At 53.3% G+C, this 26,950-nt stretch overlaps 1 protein-coding gene across 7 annotated transcripts; it reads left to right on the top strand.

Moving 5' to 3' along the window:
- Positions 1-2,002: 2,002 nt before the first annotated feature.
- On the top strand, positions 2,003-26,071 carry LOC105494922 (patched 2). 7 transcript variants are annotated; one of them, XM_011763953.3, is made up of 22 exons: positions 2,144-2,536; positions 3,343-3,535; positions 14,917-15,106; positions 15,214-15,283; positions 15,463-15,554; positions 16,216-16,411; positions 17,212-17,333; positions 17,481-17,628; positions 17,709-17,840; positions 17,933-18,088; positions 18,171-18,263; positions 18,611-18,736; positions 18,827-18,945; positions 19,050-19,398; positions 19,524-19,836; positions 19,929-20,071; positions 20,156-20,336; positions 20,470-20,750; positions 20,862-20,999; positions 24,622-24,764; positions 24,833-24,932; positions 25,332-26,071. In XM_011763953.3, exons 1-22 carry the CDS (start codon positions 2,465-2,467, stop codon positions 25,587-25,589), a joined length of 3,615 nt encoding a protein of 1,204 aa, XP_011762255.3. In that variant the 5' UTR covers positions 2,144-2,464; the 3' UTR covers positions 25,590-26,071. The 7 variants fall into 7 exon arrangements, with proteins under 7 accessions (XP_070950182.1, XP_070950187.1, XP_070950183.1 ...); XM_071094087.1 differs by having other exon boundaries at positions 2,330-2,536; positions 3,394-3,535; XM_071094081.1 differs by lacking the exon at positions 3,343-3,535 and having other exon boundaries at positions 2,003-2,536; positions 18,565-18,736; positions 18,879-18,945.
- The last annotated feature ends 879 nt before the right edge of the window (positions 26,072-26,950 follow it).

A 26,950-nucleotide genomic window follows, 5' to 3' on the forward strand; every position in this document is an offset into this window, starting at 1 on the left:
TCTCTACTAAAAAAAATACAAAAAACTAGTTGGGCGAGGTGGCGGGCCCCTGTAGTCCCAGTTACTTGGGAGGCTGAGGCAGGAGAATGGCGTAAACCCAGGAGGCGGAGCTTGCAGTGAGCTGAGATCCGGCCACTGCACTCCAGCCTGGGTGACAGAGCAAGACTCTGTCTCAAAAAAAAAAAAAAAAAAAAAAACTATGTAGTAACATGAAATATTTATGATGTAATGATTTTTTTTTAAAGTCTGGGAGAACTGACCAAGAAATTGGCCAGAGATAATAGTAGTTGTGTTAGAAAAATGAGTTTATTGTAGATTATTTTTCTCTTTCCCAAACTTTACATATTGGAATATTGATTTTACCCAACTCTGCCACTTGGGGTTTATCAGTCAGGAACCCAATAGAAACAGCACACTCAAATAGGATAGTTGAAAGTTTAATAGAGGGACTATTGCCTCTATTCTTCCCTGTTTCCAATCCTTTACACCCTGAATTCTGCAACTCTTAGTGACTCACTCAACAATTATTAAGCACCTATTTATTGTCTGGTGAAGAAGGCAGACTTTCAAGTACATAAGTTATTTTGTCATAAATGCAATTATACATATATAAATTGAGTTGTTATAGAGAGCACAAATAAGCAATTATCTGCCAGGAGAGAGACATGAATCAAGGAAGGTTTCAAAGAGGGTGTAGGCTGGGTACAGTGGCTCACGCCTATAATTCCAGCACTTTGGAAGGCCCAGGTGGGAAAATGATGTGAGCCCAGGAGTTCGAGACCAACCTGGGCAACATGGCGAAACCCTGTCTATACAAAATTATAAAAATTAGCCGGGTGTGGTGGTGCACACCTATAGTCCCAGCCGTTTGGGAGGCTGAGATGGGAGGATCCCTTGAGACTGGGAGCTCAAGGCTGCAGTGTGCTGTGAAGGCGCCACTGCACTCCTACCTGGGCAACAGAGGGAGATCCTGCCTCAGAAAAAAAAGGGGGGGGAGGGGAGCAGTGATTCAAGTTCAGTTTTTTGAAGATTATCTGCCAAGACAAAAGGGCCAAAACATGTGCAAAGGTAGGAACGAGGGAACACTGATGTGAGGGAACTATGGGAGAGGAGGCTTTAGCTAGCTAGATCACACAGGGCCCTGTGCTCCAAGTGGGCCTTGTGCTTTGGAGCTATCAGATTTGCATGTTAGAGAAATGACTCTGGTCTCAGTGGAGAGAGTGGACTGAAGAGGGCAAGAATGGAGGCCAGGAAGAGTGAACAGAAATCTTGGGCTTTGATTGGGTCGGAAAGAAAGTGTGGCCCTACGCGCTTTGATGCCATCTCTAAGACCTACAGCTACCTGACCCCCGACCTCTGGAAGGAGACTGTATTCACCAAGACTCCCTATCACGATTCACTGACCACCTCGTCAAGACCCACACCAGAGTCTCCGTGCACAGGATCCAGGCTCCAGCTGTGGCTACAACACAGGGTTTTTATACAAGAAAAATAAAGTAAATTAAGCCTGAAGACAAAAGAAAGAAAAAGAAAGTGTGGTCCTAGGCCAGGCGCGGTGGCTCACGCTTGTCATCCCAGCACTTCGGGAGGCTGAGGTGGGCTGATAGCCTGAGCTCGGGAGTTTGAGACCAGCCTGGGCAACATGGCGGAAACCTGTTCTCCACCAAAAATACAAAAAGCCGGGCGTGGTGGTGCATGCCTGTGGTCCCAGCTACTTGGGAGGCTGAGGTGGGAGGATGGCTTGAGCCTGGAAGGCGGAGGCTGCAAGCCGAGATGCAGCCACGGCACTCCAGCTTAGGTGACAGAGTGAGACCCCGTCTTAAAAAAAAAAAAAAAAAAAAAAAAAGTGTAGCCCTAACAGAGCCCGCAAACGCCCTTTCTTAGCGTCAACCATTGGACTTACACTTGGCAGCGCTGCGCCTCTCCGGGATCTCCCTCCCTCCTCCTCCCTGTGGCCCCGCGGGCGGGAGGGAGGCGCAGGGTGGCCCAGCCTGGGTGGTCTCCTGCCCCGCCCCCTGCGGCGCCGTTACCTAGCAGCGGGCCCGGCCGCACGGCTAGGGTAATTTGCGGGCCCCTCAGCCAATGGGAGGGCGTCGCCCCGGCCAGCTCCCTTTTCTGAAGCTCCAGCCGCCTCCCGGGCACTGCAGTCGCCACCTCGAACCCTGCTGTGCGTCTCGGGCCAGCAATTCCGTCTGCGCGCGGAACCCATTCCTCCTCCAGCCGCCGCGGCCCACGGCCCACAGAGCGGGTGAACCCCGGCGCCGCGCCCCGGGCCCGCAGCTCCCTGCACTCCTCCCTCGCAGCTGTCTTAACACCGGCACCCCACAGTCTCTCCCACGCCTGCGCCTTGGCGGCCCCACTGAATCCCCACGCGGGGCCCAGCGGTACTGGGAGACCGGGCTAGCCTATGGGAGCGCCCAGATAACGCGGGTTGGGGGCGCCCGCGCCCCCCATCCCCGCCAGCATGACTCGATCGCCGCCCCTCAGAGAGCTGCCCCCGAGTTACACACCCCCAGCTCGAACCGCAGCACCCCAGGTGAGTAGAGGGGGAGCTGGAAGAAGGAAAAGCGGGGCCAGGTCTGTCACTCGGGCCTCTGCAAGGTTTGTGATGTCTTCAAGTGCCGAGTGTCATTGGGTGTCTGACACTAGCGAGAGCTAGCACGGCAAGCAAGTTGTGCGTGTGTGTCGGTGTGTCTGTCCTTGTGTCTCCCCCTCGTCTGGCCAGTGAGGATAAATGTCTGTGGGTTCACCTCTGTCCACCCGACGACAGGTGTGTGTACATATGTATCCTGCTCTCAGAAAATGGGCCTATGACGGCCGGGCGCAGTAGCTCACACCTGTAATCCCAACACTGGGAGGCTGAGGCGGGCAGATCACCTGAGGTCAGGAGTTCGAGACCAGCCAGGCCAACATGGTGAAACCCTGTCTCTACTAAAAATAAAAAATCAGCAGGGCGTGGTGGCGGGCGCCTGTAGTCCCATCTACTTGGGAGGCTGAGGCAGGAGAATCTCTTGAACCAGGGAGGCGGAGGTTGCAGTCAGCTGAGATCACACCACTGCACTCCAGCCAGGGCTACAGAGCCAGACTTCATCTCAAAAAAAAAAAAAAGAGAGAGAGAGAAAACGGAAAAAAAGAAAATAGGCCTATGCCTTCCTCAGGTGTGTGCTGGAGGTGGTGGGTGTTACATCTTCCAAGTGTGGGCCTGTGTCTGTGTTGGTGCTCCCTGTCCCACATCCAGAAATCAAGAAGCTAGGGCTGGGCAGCAGATATACAGGGTGAGAAGGGAAGGATTTCATGCATTGTTGCAGTGATGCCTAGCTGACCCTTCTCTTTCCATCCCAGATCCTAGCTGGGAGCCTGAAGGCTCCACTCTGGCTTCGTGCTTACTTCCAGGGCCTGCTCTTTTCTCTGGGCTGCGGGATCCAGAGACACTGTGGCAAAGTGCTCTTTCTGGGACTGTTGGCCTTTGGGGCCCTGGCATTAGGTCTCCGCGTGGCCATTATTGAGACAAACTTGGAACAGCTCTGGGTAGAAGGTAAGTTGTGGCCACTGGCCATAGCTGCTCAGGTATGGTGAGCCCAAGACAAGAACGGGGTGAGGAGCTTGGCTACCGAGCTCTGGTAGGCCTGGCCCTGGGGCTGGAGGGGCTCTTGCTGGTCAGAGTCTGTACACCTGGGCATCTAGGAACACTGTTCCCTCCCACAACCATAAATGGACATCTGCAGATGGTAGACCCTGTGAATTGGCTGTATAGAATATTTGTCTGTGATTTTGTATGTGTTTATTTAGCATTTATTGTTAACTTTCTATGTGTGTTTTTGACAATGCATCAGGGTTTACAAAAGCAGCTAAAACAAGATTCATTTTTCAGTAGCAAGGAAAGTAAAATATGTGCTGGAATAACTAAAATACAATACAGAGCATCCTGTGATTATGTTGTATAAGAGAAAGCAGGGAGAAATCACTTATGACCAGGAGTATCAGAAAAGTTAGAACTAGAAGGCTGGGGAAACTGAGTAAATCATCTGGCCAAGCCTCCAGGGAGAGGGCTCAGGCACCCAGGCCCATTTAATGGAAAAGCAATACAGAATCCACACTTTGAGGCAATAGCCAGGGTCAGATGGGATCAAATCCTCACTTTCTTAAGGAAGCATAAAAGAATGATTCTCTTGGGATTTTTTTTTGCGGGGTGGGGGGCAGTTTTATTTTTTGTTTTGTTTTGTTTTGTTTTGAGATGGAGTCTCACTCTGTTGCTCAGGCTGGAGTGCAGTGGCACGATCCTAGATCACTACAACCTCCGCTTCCCGGATTCAAGTGATTTTCGTGCCTCAGCCTCCCAAGTAGCTGGGATTACAGGTGGGCGCCACCATGCTCTGCTAATTTTTGTATTATTAGTAGAGACCAGGTTTCACCATGTAGGCCAGACTGGTCTTAAACTCCTGGCCTCAAGTAATCTGCTCACCTCAGTCTCCCAAAGTGCTGGGATTACAGGTGTGAGCCACCGTGCCTGGCCAGAATGATTTCTTATTAATAATTTCAGCAGGCCGGGCGTGGTGGCTCCCGCCTGTAATCCCAGCACTTTGGGAGATCGAGGCGGGCAGATCACAAGGTCAGGAGTTCAAGACCACCCTGACCAACATAGTGAAACCTCATCTCTACTAAAAATACAAAAATTAGCCAGGTGTGGTGGCAAGCACCTATAGTCCCAGCTACTTGGGAGGCTGAGGCAGGAGAATCGCTTGAACCTGGGAGGTGGAGGTTGCAGTGAGCCGAGATTGCGCCACTGCATTCCAGCCTGGGCGACAGAGGGACACTCTGTCCCAACAAAAGAATTTTTTTTTTAATTAAAAAAATTTTTTTTCAGCATGACTCTTCTTTACTGAGGGCTGGTTTCATATGGCAGCCCTTTGATAGGAGTCAAACTCCAGTCTGTTTTTCCCTGGGAAGTTTGCATTTTGTAGGCTCCCTCAGCCCTGGCCCATACCCAAAGGCAGAGCCCACGTTGGAGTCTCACACCCTTGAGTTATTTCAAATACTGGCAAGTCCTAGGATCCAGAGCAGATGTTTCTCAGAGCTTGCCTGCCTGTTGGGCTCCCACACGCCATCCCCACCCTATCTACCCACAGCCCTGCAGACTCTCACATCCATACACACTCTAGGCCAGCGCTGGGGTCCAGAGCAGATGTTTCGCTCTGCCTGCCTGCCCCCAGCCCCAGGACACAGATGTGCATACATGCACATACACGTACCCCCACCCACACCACTGCTGCCTGGGTGGTCCCAGATGACTCTTGGATTTCCTGCCACAACAGAGGCAGTCTCCCTTCCCTTCCTCCCTCTCCATTCCCCACATTTTCCCCATCTAAGCACTGTTTGAACCTCCATGTTTCCTCATCTCTCCTACACTCCAGCATAGGATAGGCTAGACCCCAGCAGTTTTTTGCTGTTGTTTGGGGGAAGGTTTTATAAGAGGATGGTAGCCAATTCCTAGGCTTTTTTCCTTTATTTCAGAATATCATTCTTGTCCTGTATTGGCTGGGGGTGAGGTAAAAGCAGTGATCATTTTTTTCTTTCTTTTTTTTTTTTTTTTTTTTGAGAACGAGTCTTGCTCTGTCGCCCAGGCTGTAGTGCAATGACGCGATCTCGGCTCACTGCAACTTCTGCTTCCCGGGTTCAAGCGAATCTCCTGCCTGAGCCTCCAGAGTAGCTGACACTATAGGCCTGTGCCACCATACCCCGCTAATTTTTTTGTATTTTTAGTAGAGACTGGGTGTCATCATGTTGGCCGTGCTGGTCTTGATCTCCTGACCTTGTGATCTGCCCGTCTCAGCCCCGCAAAGTGCTGGGATTACGGGTCTGAGCCACCGCGCCTGGCCAGTCTTTTTTTTCATAGAGATGGAGTCTCACTATGAGACCCAGTCTCAAAGAAAGAGTAAGCAGACAGGGTGCAGTGGCTCACATCTGTAATCCCAGCACTTTAGGAGGCCGAAGTGGGTGGATCACCTGAGGTCAGGAGTTCAACACCAGCCTGGCTCACTTGGTAAAACTCCATCTCTACTAAAAATACAAAAATTATCCAAGTGCAGTGATTTGCGCCTGTAGTCCCAGCTACTCCGGAGGCCAAGGCAGGAGAATCGCTTGAACCCAGGAGGCGGAGGTTGCAGTGAGCCAAGATTGCGCCACTGCACTCCAGCCTGGCGACAGAGCGAGACTTTATCTCAAAAAAAAAAAAAAAAAAAAAAAAGAGAGAGAGAGAAAAGGAAAGGAGAAGGAGAAGGAGAAACAGAAACAGAAACAGAAACAGAAAGCAGAGGAAGAAAGCAAACATTGGCTCTCAGTGTTCCAGACCAGTGTTCCAGACCTCCTTAACTTTGCCACGGTGAGACTTGGAATGTGACTGGTTTGTCTTTCCTGGCCAACTGTAAAGTCAAGCGTTCAGAGGTACATTGTTCTCTAAAATGAAAATTACAGGCCGGGCGCGGTGGCTCAAGCCTGTAATCCCAGCACTTTGGGAGGCCGAGACGGGCGGATCATGAGGTCAGGAGATCGAGACCATCCTGGCTAACACAATGAAACCCTGTCTCCACTAAAAATACAAAAAAATTAGCCGGGCGTGGTGGCGGCGCCTGTGGTCCCAGCTACTCGGGAGGCTGAGGCAGGAGAATGGCGGGAACCCGGGAGGCGGAGCTTGCAGTGAGCCGAGATCGCGCCACTGCACTCCAGCCTGGGCGACAGAGCGAGACTCCGTCTCAAAAAAAAAAAAAAGAAAAAGAAAATTACAAAGGCCGGGCATGGAGGCTAACGCCTGTAATCCTACCACTTTGGGAGGTCGAAGTGGGTGGATCACCTGAGGTCAAGAGTTTGAGACAAGCCTGACCAACATGTTGAAACACTGCTTCTACTCCAAATACAAAATTAGCCAGGCATAGTGGTGCATGCCTGTAATCCCAGCTACTCAGGAGACTGAGGCAGGAGAATCAATTGAATCCGGGAGGCAGAAGTTGCAGTGAGCCGAGATCGCGCCATTGTACTCCAGCTTGCGCAACAAGAGCTGCCATTCTGTGTAGAAGACAGAGGATGGCCTTATGTTGGTAGAATCACCACCCACTTAAATATCTAAAGCTAAAACCTTAGGAGTCATCCTCAGTTCTTGTTTACCCAATTGTTTTATTTATTTATTTTTGAGACGGCGTCTCGCTCTGTTGCCCAGGCTGGAGTGCAGTGGCACAATCTTGGCTCACTGCAAGCTCTGCCTCCTGTGTTCACGCCATTCTCCTGCCTCAGCCTCCCGAGTAGCTGGGACTACAGGCACCTGCCACCACGCCCGGCTAATTTTTTGTATCTTTAGTACAGACGAGGTTTCACCGTGTTAGCCAGGATGGTCTCAATCTCCTGACCTCGTGATCCGCCTGCCTGGGCCTCCCAAGTGCTGGGATTACAGGCGTGAGCCACCGCGCCCGGCCCGTTCACCCACTTGTTTAGTAAACTAGTAAATCCTTGCTTCTTAACCTCTCTCATAACAGACCCATCCTTTCTACCTTGTGGTTACTGCTGTAGTTGAGGTCTTGTTCCATCCCTGGCAATACACTCCTGATTGTATCATTTAGAATGCTTTTAGGCCAGGCGTGGTGGCTCATGCTTGTAATCCTAGCACTTTGGGAGGCCAAGGTGGGAAGCTTGACTGAGCCCAGGAATTCAAGACCAGCCTGGGCAACATGGCAAAACCCCATCTCTATTTCTAAAAAATTAAAAATTAAAAAATAAGGCTGGCGCAGTGGCTCACACCTGTAATCCCAGCATTTTGGGAGTCCAGGGTGGGGTGGATCACCTGAGGTCAGGAGTTTGAGACCAGCCTGGCCAATGTGGCAAAACCTTGTCTCTACTAAAAATACAAAATTTGGCCAGGCGTGATGGCATGTGCCTGTAATCCCAGCTACTCGGGAGGCTGAAGCAGGAGAATCACTTGAACCTGGGAGGCGGAGGTTGCAGTGAGCAGAGATCGCACCACTGCACTCCAGGCTGGGTAACAGCAAGACTCTGTCTCAAAAATATATATAAATAAATAAAATAAAATAATAGAATTGCTTTTAGCAACATGAAAGAGAAAAAGGCTGGGCGCGGTGGCTCAAGCCTGTAATCCCAGCACTTTGGGAGGCCGAGACGGGTGGATCACGAGGTCAGTAGATCGAGACCATCCTGGCTAACATGGTGAAACCCCGTCTCTACTAAAAATACAAAAAACTAGCCGGGCGAGGTGGCGGGCGCCTGTAGTCCCAGCTACTCCGGAGGCTGAGGCAGGAGAATGGCGTGAACCCGGGAGGCGGAGCTTGCAGTGAGCTGAGACCCGGCCACTGCACTCCAGCCTGGGCGACAGAGCGAGACTCCGTCTCAAAAAAAAAAAAAAAAAAGAAAGAGAAAAAAAAGGAAAGGAAGGAGGGAAGAAGGAAGAAAGAAGATTGATTTATTATTCTCTGTAACAGGAAGCCTGGTTGATTTTGTTAATTCAGCAGCCCAAGGACATTAGCAAGCACCCAGTTTCTTTCTTTCTCCTCTGCCATCTTCAACATGTTGGACTTTTGTCCTCAGGCTTATCTCAAAGTAGCTGCTGCAGTGTCAGGAAAAAGAAGTCATTCTTGTCTCGCACGTCTTTTTGTTTTTGTTTTGTTTTGTTTTATAGAGACAGGATCTCACTCTTTCACCCAGGCTGGAGTGCAGTGACGCAATCACATCTCACTTCAGCCTCGAACTCCTAGGTTCACACAGTCCTCCTGCCTCTTTCTCCATAGTATCTGGGACTACAGGCACATGTCACCATGTGCAGCTAATTTTTTTGTTTGTTTGTTTTTTGTAGAGACGCAGTCCCACTATGTTGCCCAGACTGGTCTTTTTTTTCTTTCTTTTTTTTTTTCCATCCCCTGAGATGAAGTCTTGCTCTGTCACCCAGGCTGGAGTGCAGTGGATCAATCTCAGCTCACTATAACCTCTGCCTCCCAGGTTCAAGCGATTCTTCTGCCTCAGCCACCTCAGTAGCTGGGATTACAGGCGCGCACCATGCCTGACTAGTTTTTGTATTTTTAGTAAAGACAGGGTTTCACCATGTTGGCCAAGCTAGTCTCAACCTCCTGACCTCGTGATCCACCCACCTCGGCTTCCCAAAGTGCTGGGATTACAGGTATGAGCCATCGCACCCGGCCGGCCCTTAGGCTGGTCTTGAACTCCTGGTCTCAAGCGATCCTCCTGCCTTGGCCTCCTGAAGTGCTGGGATTACAGGCATGAGCCACCATGCCTGATCTTGCATCTATTTTTGAAAGTGAGGAAAAATTTATTAGTAGCCTCCCAGCCAACTTCTCATTTGTTCTCTTTAGCAAGAACTGTGTAGCATCCTATGCCGAAATCCTTCACATGGCAAAGGCAATGGAATTACTGAGTGGCTTTTTTTTTTTTTTTTTTTTTTTTTTTGAGACAGAGTCTCACTCTGTCGCCCAGGCTGGAGTGCAGTGGCCGGATCTTAGCTCACTGCAAGCTCCGCCTCCCGGGTTTATGCCATTCTCCTGCCTCAGCCTCCCGAGTAGCTGGGACTACAGGCGCCGCCACCTCGCCCGGCTAGTTTTTTTTTGTACTTTTTAGTAGAGATGGGGTTTCACCGTGTTAGCCAGGATGGTCTCGATCTCCTGACCTTGTGATCCACCCATCTTGGCCTCCCAAAGTGCTGGGATTACAGGCTTGAGCCACCGTGCCTGGTCCGGCTTCTTAAACTAATCAAGTTTCACCTTCTGATGCTGGGGAGGAGCCCAGCTGTCCTTAATCGCTAGGCCTTTCTGAGGATGGCCAGGGAAATCAGGGTCTGTTAGAAAGGAGGAAGGTGCTGACAGCCTCACCTTCAAATCTGCCTCCACAGCACCACCCTGTGGCCAATCTCCATCTGGCCAAGTCAGTCCCCTTCTTAGTGCCCTTCCACCGATTTCCACCAGATTCTGTAAAATCAAATATAAACTCCATAGCACACACTCTAGGCCCTCCATAATTGGACTTGATTGCTTCTCCAGCATTGCCGCTGGCTCCTCCCTGGCTCACTCTTAGCAGTACCGAAACATGGAGTCTTTGACAGTTCCCTGCACACACTTGGTCCAGGACACCTTTCCTGACTTCTTCTCGTGGGCACCTCTTACAACCGTGTATTCACAAAAATACATTGTTAAGTGATGAAAACGTCAGATCCTCTCTGCCCAAAATCTCCCATGACTCCCATTTCACCCAGAGAAAGCTTAAGTCCCTACCGTGGTATATAGGCCCTTACACGTGAAACTTCTGGACCAAAGATTATGGAACCTACATATTGCAATGTTGCTTTTCCCCATAGAGTATGCCATGTTACACTCCCATGGTGGGTTAGAGGGTACTCCTGTAAACCAGCAATGAGTGCTATCAATTTTAAAATTTTTGCTAAATTGTTAGATAGTAACTTATTGATGTTTTTATTTGCATTTAGAGGATTACTTATAAGGTAGACTCTTTTTCCATATTGGTTAACCAGTTATATTTTCTCATTTGGAAAAGACATAAAAGTATGGCCGAGCACAGTGACTCACACCTGTAATCCCAGCCCTTTCAGAGGCTGAGGCGGGAGGATCACTTGAGCCCAGGAGTTCGAGAATAGCCTGGGCAACATAGGGAGACCCTGTCTCTACAAAAAATACAAACATTAGCTGGGCATGGTGGCACACACCTGTAGTTCCAGCGACCTGGGAGGATTGTTTGAGCCAGGAGGTCAAGGCTACAGTGAGCTGTGATCGCACCACTGCACTCCAGCCTGGGTGACAAAGCAAGACCCTGTCTCAAAAAAAAAAAGGGACGAGTTTTTTTTTAATGTATCAATCTTTTATTTTTTATTTATTTATTTATTTATTTTTGAGACGAAGTCTCGCTCCGTCGCCCAGGCTGGAGTGCAGTGGCGCAATCTCAGCTCACTGCAAGCTCCACCTCCTGGGTTCATGCCATTGTCCTGCCTCAGCCTCCCAAGTAGCTGAGACTACAGGCACCTGCCACCACGCCTGGCTAATTTTTTGTATTTTCTTTTAGTAGAGACGGGGTTTCACCATGTTTGCCAAGCTGGTCGTGAACTCCTGACCTCATGATCCACCCGCCTCAGGTTCCCAAAGTGCTAGGATTACAGGCGTGAAACACCGCGCCCGGCCTAACGTATCAATCTTGATATTCTCCCTCCTCTGTCCTATTTCCTCCCCTGTCACCTGCAGTCTTTCTTTTTTTTTTTTTTTTTTTGAGACGGAGTCTCGCTCTGTCGCCCAGGCTGGAGTGCAGTGGCCGGATCTCAGCTCACTGCAAGCTCCGCCTCCCGGGTTCACGCCATTCTCCTGCCTCAGCCTCCCGAGTAGCTGGGACTACAGGCGTCCGCCACATCGCCCGGCTAGTTTTTTGTATTTTTTTAGTAGAGACGGGGTTTCACCGTGTTAGGCAGGATGGTCTCGATCTCCTGACCTCGTGATCCGCCCGTCTCGGCCTCCCAAAGTGCTGGGATTACAGGCTTGAGCCACCGCGCCCGGCCCACCTGCAGTCTTTCTTTCCTTCAGTTCCTTCTCATTTTTCTGTCACATCATTTCTCTACCAGCAACCATTGAAAAATAACTCCACATCTGTACCTACTGTGTGCCATGCAATTTCCTAAGTACTTTGCCTGCACTGATGCTAATTCTACCAAGGTAGTCACTGTTTCCATTTGACAGATGAGGAGCTGGAGACCCAGAGAGAATAAGTAATTAGCCCAAGGAACAGACTAAGCATTATCGTCTCTTCCTTCCTGCACCACAATGCATCCCAGTTCATCTGTCCATATCTATCTTTGTCAACTAAGGTTTATCTTTTTCTCTTCCCCATTTTCTCCCCTGAGGAGTCTTTATTGTCTTTGATGCTCCATTTTAAATTATCCATGTTTCTTTCTCTTGGTTTCTCGTCAGATCTCTCTGGGTTCCTTCCTCCTCCCATGCCTCCTTCCTCTTAGCAAACCCACTTACTATGGAAAGCTTATCTCTGTCCTCCTCTTCCCCTCTATGCGGCAGTCTTCGGCCTAATCCTGGTGAAATAAACACTGCAGGCCAGGCGCGGTGGCTCAAGCCTGTAATCCCAGCACTTTGGGAGGCCGAGACGGGCGGATCACGAGGTCAGGAGATCGAGACCATCCTGGCTAATACGGTGAAACCCCGTCTCTACTAAAAATACAAAAAAAAACTAGCCGGGCGAGGTGGCGGGCGCCTGTGGTCCCAGCTACTCGGGAGGCTGAGGCAGGAGAATGGCGGGAACCCGGGAGGCGGAGCTTGCAGTGAGCTGAGGTCCAGCCACTGCACTCCAGCCTGGGCGACAGAGCGAGACTCCGTCTCAAAAAAAAAAAAAAAAAAGAAAAAAGAAATAAACACTGCAGTACAGGCCTGGCAAAGGAGTGGGGAGTAGGGAAGAGTCAGAGAAGGAGAGGCCAGGCATGGTGGCTCACACCTGTAATCCCAGCATTTTGTGAGGCCGAGGCTGGCGGATCACCTCAGGTCAGGAGTTCAATATCAGCCTGGCCAACAGGGTGAAACCCCATCTCTACTAATAATACAAAAATTAGCCGGGCGTAGTGGCAGGCACCTGTAATCCCAGCTACTCGGGAGGCTGAGGCAGAAGAATCACTTGAACCCGGGAGGCAGAGGTTGCAGTGAGCCAAGATTGCACTATTGCACTCCAGCCTGGGCAACAAGAGTGAAACTCTGTCTCAAAAAAAAAAAAGAGAAGGAACTGGCAGTGTGGGGAGCAGGACAGGAAGACTGTTTTCGTGAGGCGAAGGCCAGGAATGTGACTTTTGGGGCACGAGGGCACATGTGAGCATATGGGTAAGTATGTGTTGGGGGCTACCAAGGATTTGGGGCTTTTGTGAGTGAGAAGATTACATGGGTTTGAAAAAGAGATTGGAGGGCCAGGCGCAGTGACTCACGCCTGTAATCCTAGCACTTTAGGAGGCTGGGGTGGGAGGATCACTTGAGCCCAGGAATTTAAGACCAGCTTGGGGCCGGGAGCGGTGGCTTATGCCTGTAATCCCAGCACTTTGGGAGGCCGAGGAGGGCCTCCCAAAAGGGAGGTCAGGAGTTCGAGACCAGCCTGGCCAACATAGTGAAACCCCGTCTCTACTAAAAATGCAAAAAATTAGCTAGGCATAGTGATGGGCGCCTGTAATCCCAGCTACTTGGAAGGCTGAGGCAGAACGTTGCAGTGAGCCAAAAAAAAGACCAGCTTGGGCAACATAGTGATGAGACCTTCTCTCTACAAAAAATTTAAAAATTAGCCAGGCACGGCCGGGCGCGGTGGCTCAAGCCTGTAATCCCAGCACTTTGGGAGGCCGAGGCGGGCGGATCACAAGGTCAGGAGATCGAGACCATCCTGGCTAACACGGTGAAACCCCGTCTCTACTAAAAAATACAAAAAACTAGCCGGGCGAGGTGGCGGGCGCCTGTAGTCCCAGCTACTCGGGAGGCTGAGGCAGGAGAATGGCGTGAACCCGGGAGGCGGAGGCTGCAGTGAGCTGAGATCCGGCCACTGCACTCCAGCCTGGGTGACAGAGCAAGACTCTGTCTCAAAAAAAAAAAAGAAAAAAAAAAAAAAATTAGCCAGGCACGGTGGCGGGCGCCTGTGGTCCCAGCCACTCGGGAGGCTGAGGTGGGAAGATCACCTGAGCCCAGGAAGTCAAAGCTATAGTGAGCTGTGATCAGGCCACTGCCCTCCAGCCTGGGCAACAGAGCAAGACCCTGTCTAAAAAAAAGAAAGAAAGAAAAAAAGAGAAAAAGGAAAAGAGATTGGGAAACATGACGATCTCAGATGGGACTTGAGTCTCAGAGAAGCAGTATGTGTGGGTCCCAGCAGGCAGCAAAGACTAACAGGAGGAGACCCCCAGACAGATGGAAACAGCGCAGGGTCTGAGATCGGACCAAATCCACAAAGCCTCCAGAGGTAAATTTGGCCCCCATTCTCCCCCACATCATAGTTAAGTGATATCCCCTCACAATGTCCCCACCTCCCCCAGGTCCCAGTCACACAGCAGGAGCCTGTGGCCAGCATAACGCAGGACTGGAGGGGCGCTAAGATCCAGGACACTAAGGCAGGCCTGGCGCCGGGACTCCCTGTGGTCTGGACAGTGAGGGCGGTGAAAGGGATCTGGACACCTTCCTCCCCTGGGCTCACTTTGATTTCACCCCTGCCAGGGTTTGTGAGCTGGTTCCATGCACTTCCTGCCTGAGCAGGAGCAGCACACTGAATGACTGTCCCATCCCCCACCTTCCCCACACCAACACAGGCTCACTATTATCACCCATTATTATCAGACACTCCTATCCCTGCCCTCTCCCCAGGACACTTTGCAGAAAGGTGTGTGGATATAAATCACTGCCCAGAGCAACCTGAACTAAGAACCAGCCCCAGCCCTACACTTGTTCTTCCAGGAAACCCTCCCAGCAGCAGCCTCCTTATTGGCCCCATTGGCCCTCCTTGTCCTCCCTACCAGAGCACAGAGGGACTGAGGGTTCCTTACCAAGATGCCTCTACAACCCCCGCAGCCCACGGCCAGCTCATGCTGATTGTCATTTTTAAGTTTATGCCCAAAACCCAGCCAACCTGGTTTATGCTTAAGCCCTAGACCACACAGGAAATCCACAGAGCCATACAACCGAGGCCTCTCCACTTCCCTGGCAGAGCTCCAGGACTCAGAAGCCTGGGGAGTCAGCCTGGGCCATGACCAGGCCCTCAGGGATAAGGCAGGGGCTCCTCTCTGCTCCACCTCTCCCACTTGTCTGGGGAGGCCTCAGAGTTAGAAGCCCCCTTCCCAAGTTCTGATGCACCTAGGCCCTTTCCCCCAGCTTTCTCTCTTTGCTCCTGCAGTGGGCAGCCGGGTGAGCCAGGAGCTGCATTACACCAAGGAGAAGCTGGGGGAGGAGGCTGCATACACCTCTCAGATGCTGATACAGACCGCACGGCAGGAGGGAGAGAACATCCTCACGCCCGAAGCACTTGGCCTCCACCTCCAGGCAGCCCTCACTGCCAGTAAAGTCCAAGTATCACTCTATGGGAAGTGAGTCTGGCTGAGCCCCTGAGCAGCTGGGGTTGAGGCTTGCTGTGGGGGTTCTGGAGTGGGAATCCCCCTCTTCTGCTGATCTCCTATGCCCCTGGCTATTGCAGGTCCTGGGATTTGAACAAAATCTGCTACAAGTCAGGAGTTCCCCTTATTGAAAATGGAATGATTGAGCGGGTAAGTGTCCTGAGAGGGAGTAGAGGCAGAACCTTTTCTGTGGCGTGGAAGGACTCAGAGAGACCGAGCAAGCTCCACAGCCTGCAATCCGCCCCCTTAAAACTAAGGAGGGGGATTGCAGAGGGCATCCTACAAAGGTTGTGGGGCAGGACTGATGTGGCCCGGGGTATCCCTGGCAGATGATTGAGAAGCTGTTTCCGTGCGTGATCCTCACTCCCCTCGACTGCTTCTGGGAGGGAGCCAAACTCCAAGGGGGCTCCGCCTACCTGCCGTGAGTGCCACTCCTGGGGCCCTGCTTCATCTCCCGCTGGGGACTCTCCCAGCAGAAAGGAGGGGTTGGGGGAATGAGGATGATCAAAACCTTACCAAGGTCCTAAGTGCTCCCAGGCCAGCAACAGAGAGCACGGGCTTCCCCAGGGCTCTCTCAACATCCCCCTTCTCCTTCCCTCTGAAGGAAGGAAGACCTGACTTATTTACACAAAACTAAACACAAAGATCTGTAAGATCTGAGCAAAGGAGAAAAAGATCCCCAGAAAGAGGCTTTGTTGGGGGGAATTACCTAGGTGTTTGCTAAGCTGTTGCCCAGGCCAGAAAGAAAACCTGCTACAGGCGTGTGCCTGCTGGTTATATATTAGAACCAAGCACACAGCTTGGTAAGGGACTCAGTGGGGCCTTTCTAGGCCCTTTCTGTGTATTAGGTAACCCTGCCCTGATATCCGTCTCAGCCCCTTGTACTCATCTACCGCTCACTGTGGCACCCTGGTGGGCCCATGCTGCCTGGCAGTTCTGAGAAGCTGAGGCTTGCACACCCTCCATATGGAGGGACAAATGGGCAGATAAGAGGAGGGTGGGGTACAGCATGGGGCCCCAGCAGCAGTTTGGAGCCTGGGTTTTCATCCCTGACCCTCACCAACTATGGGCTCTTCCCTCAGCGGCCGTCCGGATATCCAGTGGACCAACCTGGATCCAGAGCAGCTGCTGGAGGAGCTGGGTCCCTTTGCCTCCCTTGAGGGCTTCCGGGAGCTGCTAGACAAGGCACAGGTGGGCCAGGCCTACGTGGGGCGGCCCTGTCTACACCCTGATGACCTCCACTGCCCACCTAGTGCCCCCAACCATCACAGCAGGCAGGTGGGTTCCAACCAGGTCTGCCAGGGAAAGACTGTTTTCCTTCCCTCATACACTCCTATGTTCCGGGGAAGCTGACTGCTCTGTGCCCTGACCCTCACTTCCTGGCATTACCCTGCTCCCGCAGTGCCAGGCCCCCAGTGTTCCATTCCCATTCAGTTATCCTACGGAGCCCTCACGTGGTATATGAATCCCTGTTTCCTTTTCTGAGCCTAGATAAAGCTGGACTTTTTAAAATTTTATTTATTTATTTATTTTTTGAGTCTCACTCTGTCGTCCAGGCTGGAGTACAGTAGCTGGATCTTGGTTCAAGCAATTCTCCTGCCTCAGCCTCCTGAGTAGCTGGGATTACAGGTGCCCACCACCATGCCTGGCTAATTTTTGTCAGCCCGCCCCAAGGGCTGGGATTACAGGCGTGAGCCACTGCGCTGGCCAAGGCTGGACTTTTTGTCAAAATAGACTAATACAGGGAAACTAAGAACACAGTAGGTAAGCATGAATATCATACCTGGTCTCCCTGGTTTCTTTATGGCCCTGCCAATGTGGTACTTTTCCCAGAATCCGCCAGTTACACCAGCTTCTCCCAGAAGCCTACTTCCAGGCCTCTACTCCCCCTTCGGGCTTCCTGTCTTCGGGATACTAGCTGTTCACTTCTGCAGAGCAGTCAAGAGGCTCAGAATAGTTACCTACACTCCAGGCCCACGGAGCTCCATGGTGGCTTGGTTCCTGGAGGTGGAAGCCCAGGGACACTCAGTTATCCGCAGCCAGGGCCTTGAGCATTAACCCCTCCTATTCCCCTCCAGGCTCCCAACGTGGCTCACGAGCTGAGCGGGGGCTGCCATGGCTTCTCCCACAAATTCATGCACTGGCAGGAGGAATTGCTGCTGGGAGGCATGGCCAGAGACCCCCAGGGACAGCTGCTGAGGTAGGGTCTCCTCTGGGAGGTGATGAGGGGACTCCGTGCATGAGAACCCATACTGTAATGCCAGGCAGCTCTGGCAAAAGGCCCTGCACATCCCTCACCAGGTGTTTGGGCCAGCTCTGACCCCTGGTTCTCCCACACCCCCACCAGGGCAGAGGCCCTGCAAAGCACCTTCTTGCTGATGAGTCCCCGCCAACTATACGAGCATTTCCGGGGTGACTATCAGACGCATGACATTGGCTGGAGTGAGGAACAGGCTGGCACAGTGCTACAAGCCTGGCAGCGGCGCTTTGTGCAGGTCGGTATGGACAAGGACAAGGTGGGTGCCCTGAGGCCACTCCCTCCTCCTGCCCCCTCCAATCTACCCTGTTTCTCTAGCTGGCCCAGGAGGCCCTGCCTGAGAACGCTTCCCAGCAGATCCACGCCTTCTCCTCCACCACCCTGGACGACATCCTGCATGCGTTCTCTGAAGTCAGCGCTGCCCGTGTGGTGGGAGGCTATCTGCTCATGGTGGGTTTTGCACCTGGCACCTTGCCCCACTCCACCTCCAGCCAGTGCCCACCCTGGGAGCCCCTGTCTGAGACTGCCCTTTCTCCCCACAGCTGGCCTATGCCTGTGTGACAATGCTACGGTGGGACTGTGCCCAGTCCCAGGGTGCTGTGGGCCTTGCTGGGGTACTGCTGGTGGCCCTGGCGGTGGCCTCAGGCCTTGGGCTCTGTGCCCTGCTCGGCATCACCTTCAATGCTGCCACTACCCAGGTACGCCTGGACTGCAGGGCAGATTCAGTGCCAGTCACCAGGCTTCACGGGTCCTCAGCTGCCCGCTCCTCTGCCCCTCTAGGTGCTGCCCTTCTTGGCTCTGGGAATCGGCGTGGATGATGTATTCCTGCTGGCGCACGCCTTCACAGAGGCTCTGCCTGGCACCCCTCTCCAGGTGGGGCCTCGTCCCCCAGGGCTCATCTGAGGCAGCTCAGCTTACTGGTTAAGAGCCTCTTGGTTCAAGTGACCCTGGGCTGCTAATGAACCTCAGTGCCTCTTGTCCCCATCTGTAAACAGGGGAAATAATAGTACTGTGTCCTAAGTTGTGTTTGGATCAGTGAGGTAACTCAAGCTGAATGCTTAGAACAGCCCATCACACGTACATGGTACCCAGTAAATGCTAGCTGCTATGTTATGACTGCCCCACCTCTGCACCCCAAGTTCCTGAGCCTCCCCTTCACTCCACCTTGACACAGCCCCTCCTTTGTGACCTGAGGGCAGGTCCCCACTCTGTCCTGGCAGGAGCGCATGGGCGAGTGTCTGCAGCGCACGGGCACCAGTGTTGTACTCACATCCATCAACAACATGGCCGCCTTCCTCATGGCTGCCCTCGTTCCCATCCCCGCGCTGCGAGCCTTCTCCCTACAGGTGAGGCTGCTTACACGGGCGGCTCAGGGTGGGTGTGGGGCTGAGGCCAAGCTTCATCCAGCCTTCATGCCCCTCCTGTCCGTCCCCCAGGCGGCCATAGTGGTTGGCTGCACCTTTGTAGCCGTGATGCTTGTCTTCCCAGCCATCCTCAGCCTGGACCTACGGCGGCGCCACTGCCAGCGCCTCGATGTGCTCTGCTGCTTCTCCAGGTACTGCCTGCACCCCAGCCCCTTCCTCCCGTGACCCACGCCAGCCTGTCCCCTCACCAGCATTTCAAGGCACAGACCTGTCATCCACTCTCTACTTCTTCCAGTCCCTGCTCTGCTCGGGTGATTCAGATCCTGCCCCAGGAGCTGGAGGACGAGACGGTTCCAGTGGGCATTGCCCACCTCACTGCCACAGTTCAAGCCTTTACACACTGTGAAGCCAGCAGCCAGCATGTGGTCACCATCCTGCCTCCCCAAGCCCACCTGGTGCCCCCACCTTCCGACCCACTGGGCTCTGAGGTCTTCAGCCCTGGAGGGTCCACACGGGACCTTCTAGGCCAGGAGGAGGAGACAAGGCAGAAGGCAGCCTGCAAGTCCCTGCCCTGTGCCCGCTGGAATCTTGCCCATTTTGCCCGCTACCAGTTTGCCCCCTTGCTGCTGCAGTCACATGCCAAGGTAAGACTGGGCCGAGCAGGGCAGAGACTTAGCATCTGTGGGTCCAGAAGGGCAGAGGGCTCAGTCCACCCCTGAGGGGCTGGGGGCAGCCCTGGGGCCTCCAGCTTAGTTGCCACTTCCCACAGGCCATTGTGCTGGTGCTCTTTGGCGCTCTTCTGGGCCTGAGCCTCTACGGAGCCACCTTGGTGCAAGACGGCCTGGCCCTGACGGATGTGGTGCCCCGGGGCACCAAGGAGCATGCCTTCCTGAGCGCCCAGCTCAGGTACTTCTCCCTGTACGAGGTGGCCCTGGTGACCCAGGGTGGCTTTGACTACGCCCACTCCCAACGCGCCCTCTTTGATCTGCACCAGCGCTTCAGTTCCCTCAAGGCAGTGCTGCCCCCACCGGCCACCCAGGCACCCCGCACCTGGCTGCACTATTACCGCAGCTGGCTACAGGGTGAGAGGCGAGGAGACTGGCAGGGAGGGGTGCTGCAGGGAGAAACGCCCTGGGGCCACCAGCCAAGAGAACTCTATCCTGGTCTCCCCTAGGAATCCAGGCTGCCTTTGACCAGGACTGGGCTTCTGGGCGCATCACCCGCCACTCGTACCGCAATGGCTCTGAGGATGGGGCCCTGGCCTACAAGCTGCTCATCCAGACCGGAGACGCCCAGGAGCCTCTGGATTTCAGCCAGGTTGGGAGAGGGCTGGAGGGGTGGAGTAGCACAGGGGCTGCAGGCCTCCTGGGCCCAGGCCTTCAGCCCTCTCTGCCTCTGCAGCTGACCACAAGGAAGCTGGTAGACAGGGAGGGACTGATTCCACCCGAGCTCTTCTACATGGGGCTGACCGTGTGGGTGAGCAGTGACCCCCTGGGTCTGGCAGCCTCACAGGCCAACTTCTACCCCCCACCTCCTGAATGGCTGCACGACAAATACGACACCACGGGGGAGAACCTTCGCAGTGAGTCCTGGGGGGAGCTCAGCAAGAGCCTCAGCCTCACCCACACAAACCCTGAGCCTGAGGCCCTGCCCACTCTGCCCCGTGCTCACTGCCCCGTCCCTCTCCCTCTTCTCCCTTTCCCTCCCCTCCGCAGTCCCGCCGGCTCAGCCCTTGGAGTTTGCCCAGTTCCCCTTCCTGCTGCGTGGCCTCCAGAAGACTGCAGACTTTGTGGAGGCCATCAAGGCGGCCCGGGCAGCATGTGCAGAGGCCGGCCAGGCTGGGGTGCACGCCTACCCCAGCGGCTCCCCCTTCCTCTTCTGGGAGCAGTATCTGGGCCTGCGACGCTGCTTCCTTCTGGCAGTCTGCATCCTGCTGGTGTGCACATTCCTCGTCTGTGCCCTGCTGCTCCTCAACCCCTGGACGGCTGGCCTCATAGTGAGTGCTTGCAGGAGTGGGGACAGAGAGACCCAGAGGCACCTGCACCCTTCCCTGCCCAGCCTGTCTTCCCTCCTGCCAGGAGCCCTCCGTGAGCCTTGTCTCCCCCAGGTGCTGGTCCTGGCGATGATGACAGTGGAGCTCTTTGGTATCATGGGTTTCCTGGGCATCAAGCTGAGCGCCATCCCCGTGGTGATCCTCGTGGCCTCTGTAGGCATCGGTGTTGAGTTCACAGTCCACATGGCTCTGGTGAGCACAGGCACCCCGGGGAGGGACCAGTCAGCTGATTCAGTATTCAACGCATATTGTTCAAGCCCCTACGATGTGCTAGGTACTGTTTAAGGATTTGGGGCCAGGCGCGGTGGCTCACGCCTGTAATCCCAGCACTTTGGGAGGCCAAGGCAGGCAGATCACGAGGTCAGGAGATCAAGACCATCCTGGCTAACACGGTGAAACCCCGTCTCTACTAAAAATACAAGAAATTAGCCGAGCATGGTGTTGGGCACCTGTAGTCCCAGCTACTTGGGAGGCTGAGGCAGGAGAATGGTGTGAACCCAGGAGGCGGAGCTTGCAGTGAGTCAAGATCGCGCCACTGCACTCCAGCCTGGGCGACAGAGCGAGACTCCATCTCAAAAAAAAAAAAAAAAAAAAAAAAAATTTGGGCTGGCTGGACATGGTGGCTCACGCTTCTAATCCCAGCACTTTGGGAGGCCAAGGCAGGTGGATCACCTGAGGTCAGAAGTTTGAAACCAGTCCGGCCAACATGGTAAAACCCCATCTCTACTAAAAATACAAAAAATTGGCCGGGCGCGGTGGCTCAAGCCTGTAATCCCAGCACTTTGGGAGGCCGAGACAGGTGGATCACGAGGTCAGGAGATCGAGACCATCCTGGCTAACATGGTGAAACCCCGTCTCTACTAAAAAATACAAAAATCTAGCCGGGCGAGGTGGCGGGCGCCTGTAGTCCCAGCTACTCGGGAGGCTGAGGCAGGAGAATGGCGTGAACCCGGGAGGCGGAGCTTGCAGTGAGCTGAGATCCGGCCACTGCACTCCAGCCTGGGCGACAGAGCGAGACTCCGCCTCAAAAAAAAAAAAAAAAAAAAAAATACAAAAAATTAGCCAGGCGTGGTGGCACATGCCAGTAATCCCAGCTACTTTGGAGACTGAGGCAGGAGACTTGCTTGAACCTGGGAGGCAGAGGTTGCGGTGAGCTGAGATCGAGCCATTGCACTCCAGCCTGGGCAACAAGAGTGAAACTCTCCGTCTCAAAAAAAAAGAAGAAGAAGAAGAAGAATTTGGGCTGGGCACAGTGGCTCATGCCTGTAATTGGGATGATGCTGGGGCATTTTGGGAGGCCAAGGCAGGAGGATCCCCTGAAGTCAGGAGTTCAAGACTAGCTGGCCAACATGGCAAAATCCCGTCTCTACTGAAAATACAAAATTTAGCCGGGCGTGGTGGTACATGCCTGTAATCCTAGCTACTCAGGAGGCTGAGGCAGGAAAATCGCTTGAACCCAGGAGGCAGAGGTTACAATGAGCCAAATCGTATCACTGCACTCCAGCCTGGGCAAAAGAGCAAGATTCAATCTCAAAAAGGAAAATAATTTGGAAAATAAAAATAAAAAAGAATAAGGGATATAATAGCAATACAGTTTTTTACCTCCAAGGAACTTATATTCTAGGGATATAGACAATAAGGGCTGGGTGTGGTGGCTCATGCCTGTAATCCTAGCACTTTGGGATGCCGAGGTAGGCACATCACTTGAAGTCAGGGGTTCCAGACCAGCCTGGCCGACATGGTGAAACCCCGTCTCTACTAAAAATACGAAAATTAGCTGGGTGTGGGGGTGAGCGCCTGTAATCCCAGCTACTTGGGGAGGCTGAGGCAGGAGAATCACTTGAACCCGGGAGGGCGGAGGTTGCCATGAGCCAAGACCATGCCACTGCACTCCAACCTGGGCAACAGAGCAGGACTCTGCCTCAAAAAAAAAAAAAAAAAAAGGCCGGGCGCGGTGGCTCACGCCTGTAATCCCAGCACTTTGGGAGGCCGAGGCGGGCGGATCACAAGGTCAGGAGATCGAGACCACGGTGAAACCCCGTCTCTACTAAAAATACAAAAAATTAGCCAGGCGCGGTTGTGGGCGCCTGTAGTCCCAGCTACTCGGGAGGCTGAGGCAGGAGAATGGCGTGAACCCGGGAGGCGGAGCTTGCAGTGAGCCGAGATGGCGCCACTGCACTCCAGCCTGGGCTGGGCGACAGAGCGAGACTCCGTCTCAAAAAAAAAAAAAAAAAAAGTAAATAATTAGCTGGGCATGGTGGCACGTGCCTGTAGTCCCAGCCACTTGGGAGGTTGAGGCGGGAGGATCACTTGAACCTCAGAGTTTGAGGTTGCAGTGAGCCATGATTATACCACTGCACTCCAGCCTGAGCAACACAGTAAGATCCTGTCTCAAAAAAAAAAAAAAAGGGATGGTAGCGGATGGCAATGTGGGCTTAATGGAGGGGTTCTACAGAGATAGAGATACAGAGATGCCAGAACCAAGGAGGGCCTTACCCAGGGCTGCATATTCTCTGACAGAGGAAAGGGGGGACCCACAGACCAGCCAGACTCCACAAACAGCTCCCTTCCCTTCCCCCCACCAAATATCTCTATTATTATTCTGATTGTAAGAACAATATATGGTCCTTGAAAACAAAGTCGGCCGGGCGCGGTGGCTCACGCCTGTAATCCCAGCACTTTGGGAGGCTGAGGCGGGCGGATCACAAGGTCAGGAGATCGAGACCATCCTGGCTAACACTGTGAAACCCCGTCTCTACTAAAAATGCAAAAAATTAGCCGGGCGAGGCGGCGGGCGCCTGTAGTCCCAGCTACTCGGGAGGCTGAAGCAGGAGAATGGCGTGAACCCGGGAGGCGGAGCTTGCAGTGAGCCGAGATCGCGCCACTGCACTCCAGCCTGGGCGACTAAGCGAGACTCTGTCTCAAAAAAAAAATAAAAAATAAAGAAAACAAAGTCAGTATGCAGAAAGGTACAAAAGAAGAATTAGAAATCCTCTGAAACACTACTCTGAGAAATAACTGTTATCACTTTGGCATCCCTCTTCTAGAAGGACTAGTGGTTGGCAAACTTCTTCTATTTATAGGACCAAATAGTAACCATTTCAGGCTTGGTAGGCCATAGAGTCTCTGCTGCAACTCTGCCATAGAAACACAAAATTGTCTAGACAATACATTAACCAATGGGTATGGCTGTTTCAACAAAATTTCATTTACAAAACAAGTAACAGGCTGTAGTCTGCCCAACCTATTTTTGTTGTTTGTTTGTTTGTTTGTTTGAAACAGTTTCACTCTGTTGTGCAGGCTGGAGTGTAGCAGTGCAATCTCGGTTCACTGTGACCTCCACCTCCCTAGCCAAGCGATCCTCCCACCTCAGCCTCCTGAGTAGCTGAGACTACAGGTGCAAACAACCACCCCCAGATAATTTTTGTATTTGTTATAGAGACACGGTTTCACCATGTTTCCCAGGCTGGTCTCGATCTCCCAACCTCAGGTGATCCACCCACCTCGGCCTGGGATAACAGGCATGAGCCACCGCACCCAGCCTTGTTTGTTTTTAGAGACAGGGTCTCACTCTGTTACCCAGGCTGTACCCTATTTTCTACACGTCTCTGTGTCTAAGCTCACCAAACCCATCCATACAGTGTTACCTAAAAGGACTCACGCATGCTCCCTGTACAGTTCCCATGAACTTAGTTCACCTGGCCTTTGGTGGGCCAAGGGATTGTTGAGCTCTGAAGACAGTTACAGCTGGGGACATGGCTGAGCTGGCCATGACTGGCAGAGGAGCAGATCCAGGACCACTCTATTTTCCCAGGGCTTTCTGACCACCCAGGGCAGCCGGAACCTGCGGGCCGCCCGTGCCCTTGAGCACACATTTGCCCCTGTGACTGACGGGGCCATCTCCACATTGCTGGGTCTGCTCATGCTTGCTGGTTCCCACTTTGACTTCATTGTAAGGTAGGGAGGGCTCGGGGGCGGGGAGGCAGGGCTCAGGGCAGGCCTGGGCTGACTCCCCCCGCCCCCAGGTACTTCTTTGCGGCGCTGACGGTGCTCACACTCCTGGGCCTCCTCCATGGACTTGTGCTGCTGCCTGTGCTGCTGTCCATCCTGGGCCCACCGCCAGAGGTGACCACACCCTCGGCTCCATCCCTCTGCTCCCAGCCCAGGGGATGGGGTAGGGATAGGCAAGGGAAGGGACAGAGCCCTGTGGTCCACAGACAGGTACCTCCCCAACAGGTGCCATGAGCTGAAGGTGGCAGCCTCCTTCTTTCCCCAGACACCATATTCCTGCCCCTCAGCCCTCCTGGTTTCTTCATGGGACCCACCTTAGCCTTTTAGGATCCAGAGCAAGGTGCAGAGTTTGCCCCAGGCCTCAACATCCTGTTACCTGCTAGCTCTCATATCCTGCTAGAGACCAACAAGGACCCCAGCTTCCCAACAGTCATGGTGATCCCCAGGGAGATGCTGAAGGGGACGGGAGCCCCATGGGCCCGTGGGCTTACTGTGGCTGGTGTCTCCCCACAGGTGATACAGATGTACAAGGAAAGCCCAGAGGTCCTGAGTCCACCAGCTCCACAGGGAGGCGGGCTTAGGTGGGGGGCATCCCCCTCCCTGCCCCAGAGCTTTGCCAGAGTGACTACCTCCATGACCGTGGCCATCCACCCACCCCCCCTACCTGGTGCCTATGTCCATCCAGCCTCTGATGAGCATCCTTGGTCCCCTGCTACCACCACCTCAGTTCCAGGGGACCAGGTCCAGCCACTGGGTGAAAAGAGCAGCTGAAGCACAGAGACCGTGTGTGGGCCACGTGGGGTCACTGGGAAGCACTGGGTCAGGTGTTAGACGCAGGATGGACCCCTGGAGGGCCCTGCTGCTGCTGCACCCCCTCTCCCGACCCAGCCATCATGGGCCTCCCTGATATCCATACAGAACAGCCAGCACCTTGCACACCCAGGCCTGTGTGAACCTATGTCTGTGTCACTTGAGAGTGAAAGCCAGCACTTCAGGCTGCAGTGCAGCCCTGTCCCCCTTCCCACCCCACACCGCTGCCCACTCAGCTGACCAAGCCTGAGAGACCCTCCAGCACCCTTCCTCAGTCCTGGCCCCACCGCCTGGTGACTCCTGGGCAGGCTCTTCATATCCCTGCCCACCTCCTACCATGTCCATTATTTATATGAAAATGTCTATTTTTGTAGTGTACATAGATGTTAGCTATGTTGAAAGTTTTATTTTTTAAAGAATTAAATATATTCTATGTGAACTCATCTCAAATGACTTCAGTGCCTTTTTTTTTTTTTTTGGACAGAGTGGGGAGTTTGCAAGTGAACATTCGCTATTGGAAGGGGCTTTGGTGCCAGGACCTGAGGTATTAGCTTCTCTAGTTCTGGGTGGAAAAGACCCCAGATTCTGGATTTTTGTTATATACTTGGTAACATCATCTGGATTAAGTGCTTAGTATACAAAACAATAACAAATTTTGTTGGTGTGAAATCCTACTGGGTTCAATCTGGAGATCGGGAGCAGAAAAAAAAAAAAGCCACACTGTGTGGCTTTCCAAGCCACCATATTCCAGCCCACCCACCTCTCCAGACTCACCACCTACCTGCTTCACCCGCACAGGAAATGGCAAGGCGGAGGGGCAAGGCCATGCAGCAGCCGGAAGGTGAGGTGGAGGCAGATCAGGAAAGCGGTCAGTTGAAGCAGAGAGAGGGCAACAGGGTCTGGGGAGCTTCTCAGGAGGTTTGTGGACCGAGGGAAAGGAGCCAGTTCCCAGAGCAACCTCCAAGGCAAAGGCTTCTGCAAGTTGGTGGTTGGCCTGACAGTCGAGAGGCATCTTTGGCCAGTCAGCCAGTGGGTCAGTTGCAGGAACTGCCCAGAAACGAAAGTGCTAGCAGCTAGTGAGGACACAATTTAAGCTGTTTGTTCTGTGAAGGTTGAACAGCCCCACTGAGCACAGGCCTTGAAGAGTGGCCACAGCCCTGGAATAGAGCACAGAGCCTCACCCAGAGGCGTGGGGAGGTTTGCAACTGCCCTTTCCCAGCCATAGCTTAGGACCCATGGTCTAGTTCGCACAGACCCTGGGCTCCAATCACCCACTCACCAGGAATGATCCCACCCCACCACCAATGCCTTCTCACATCCCA

The sequence above is a fragment of the Macaca nemestrina genome, chromosome 1 (genome assembly GCF_043159975.1).
Source record: "Macaca nemestrina isolate mMacNem1 chromosome 1, mMacNem.hap1, whole genome shotgun sequence".
NCBI classification, from domain to species: domain Eukaryota; kingdom Metazoa; phylum Chordata; class Mammalia; order Primates; family Cercopithecidae; genus Macaca; species Macaca nemestrina.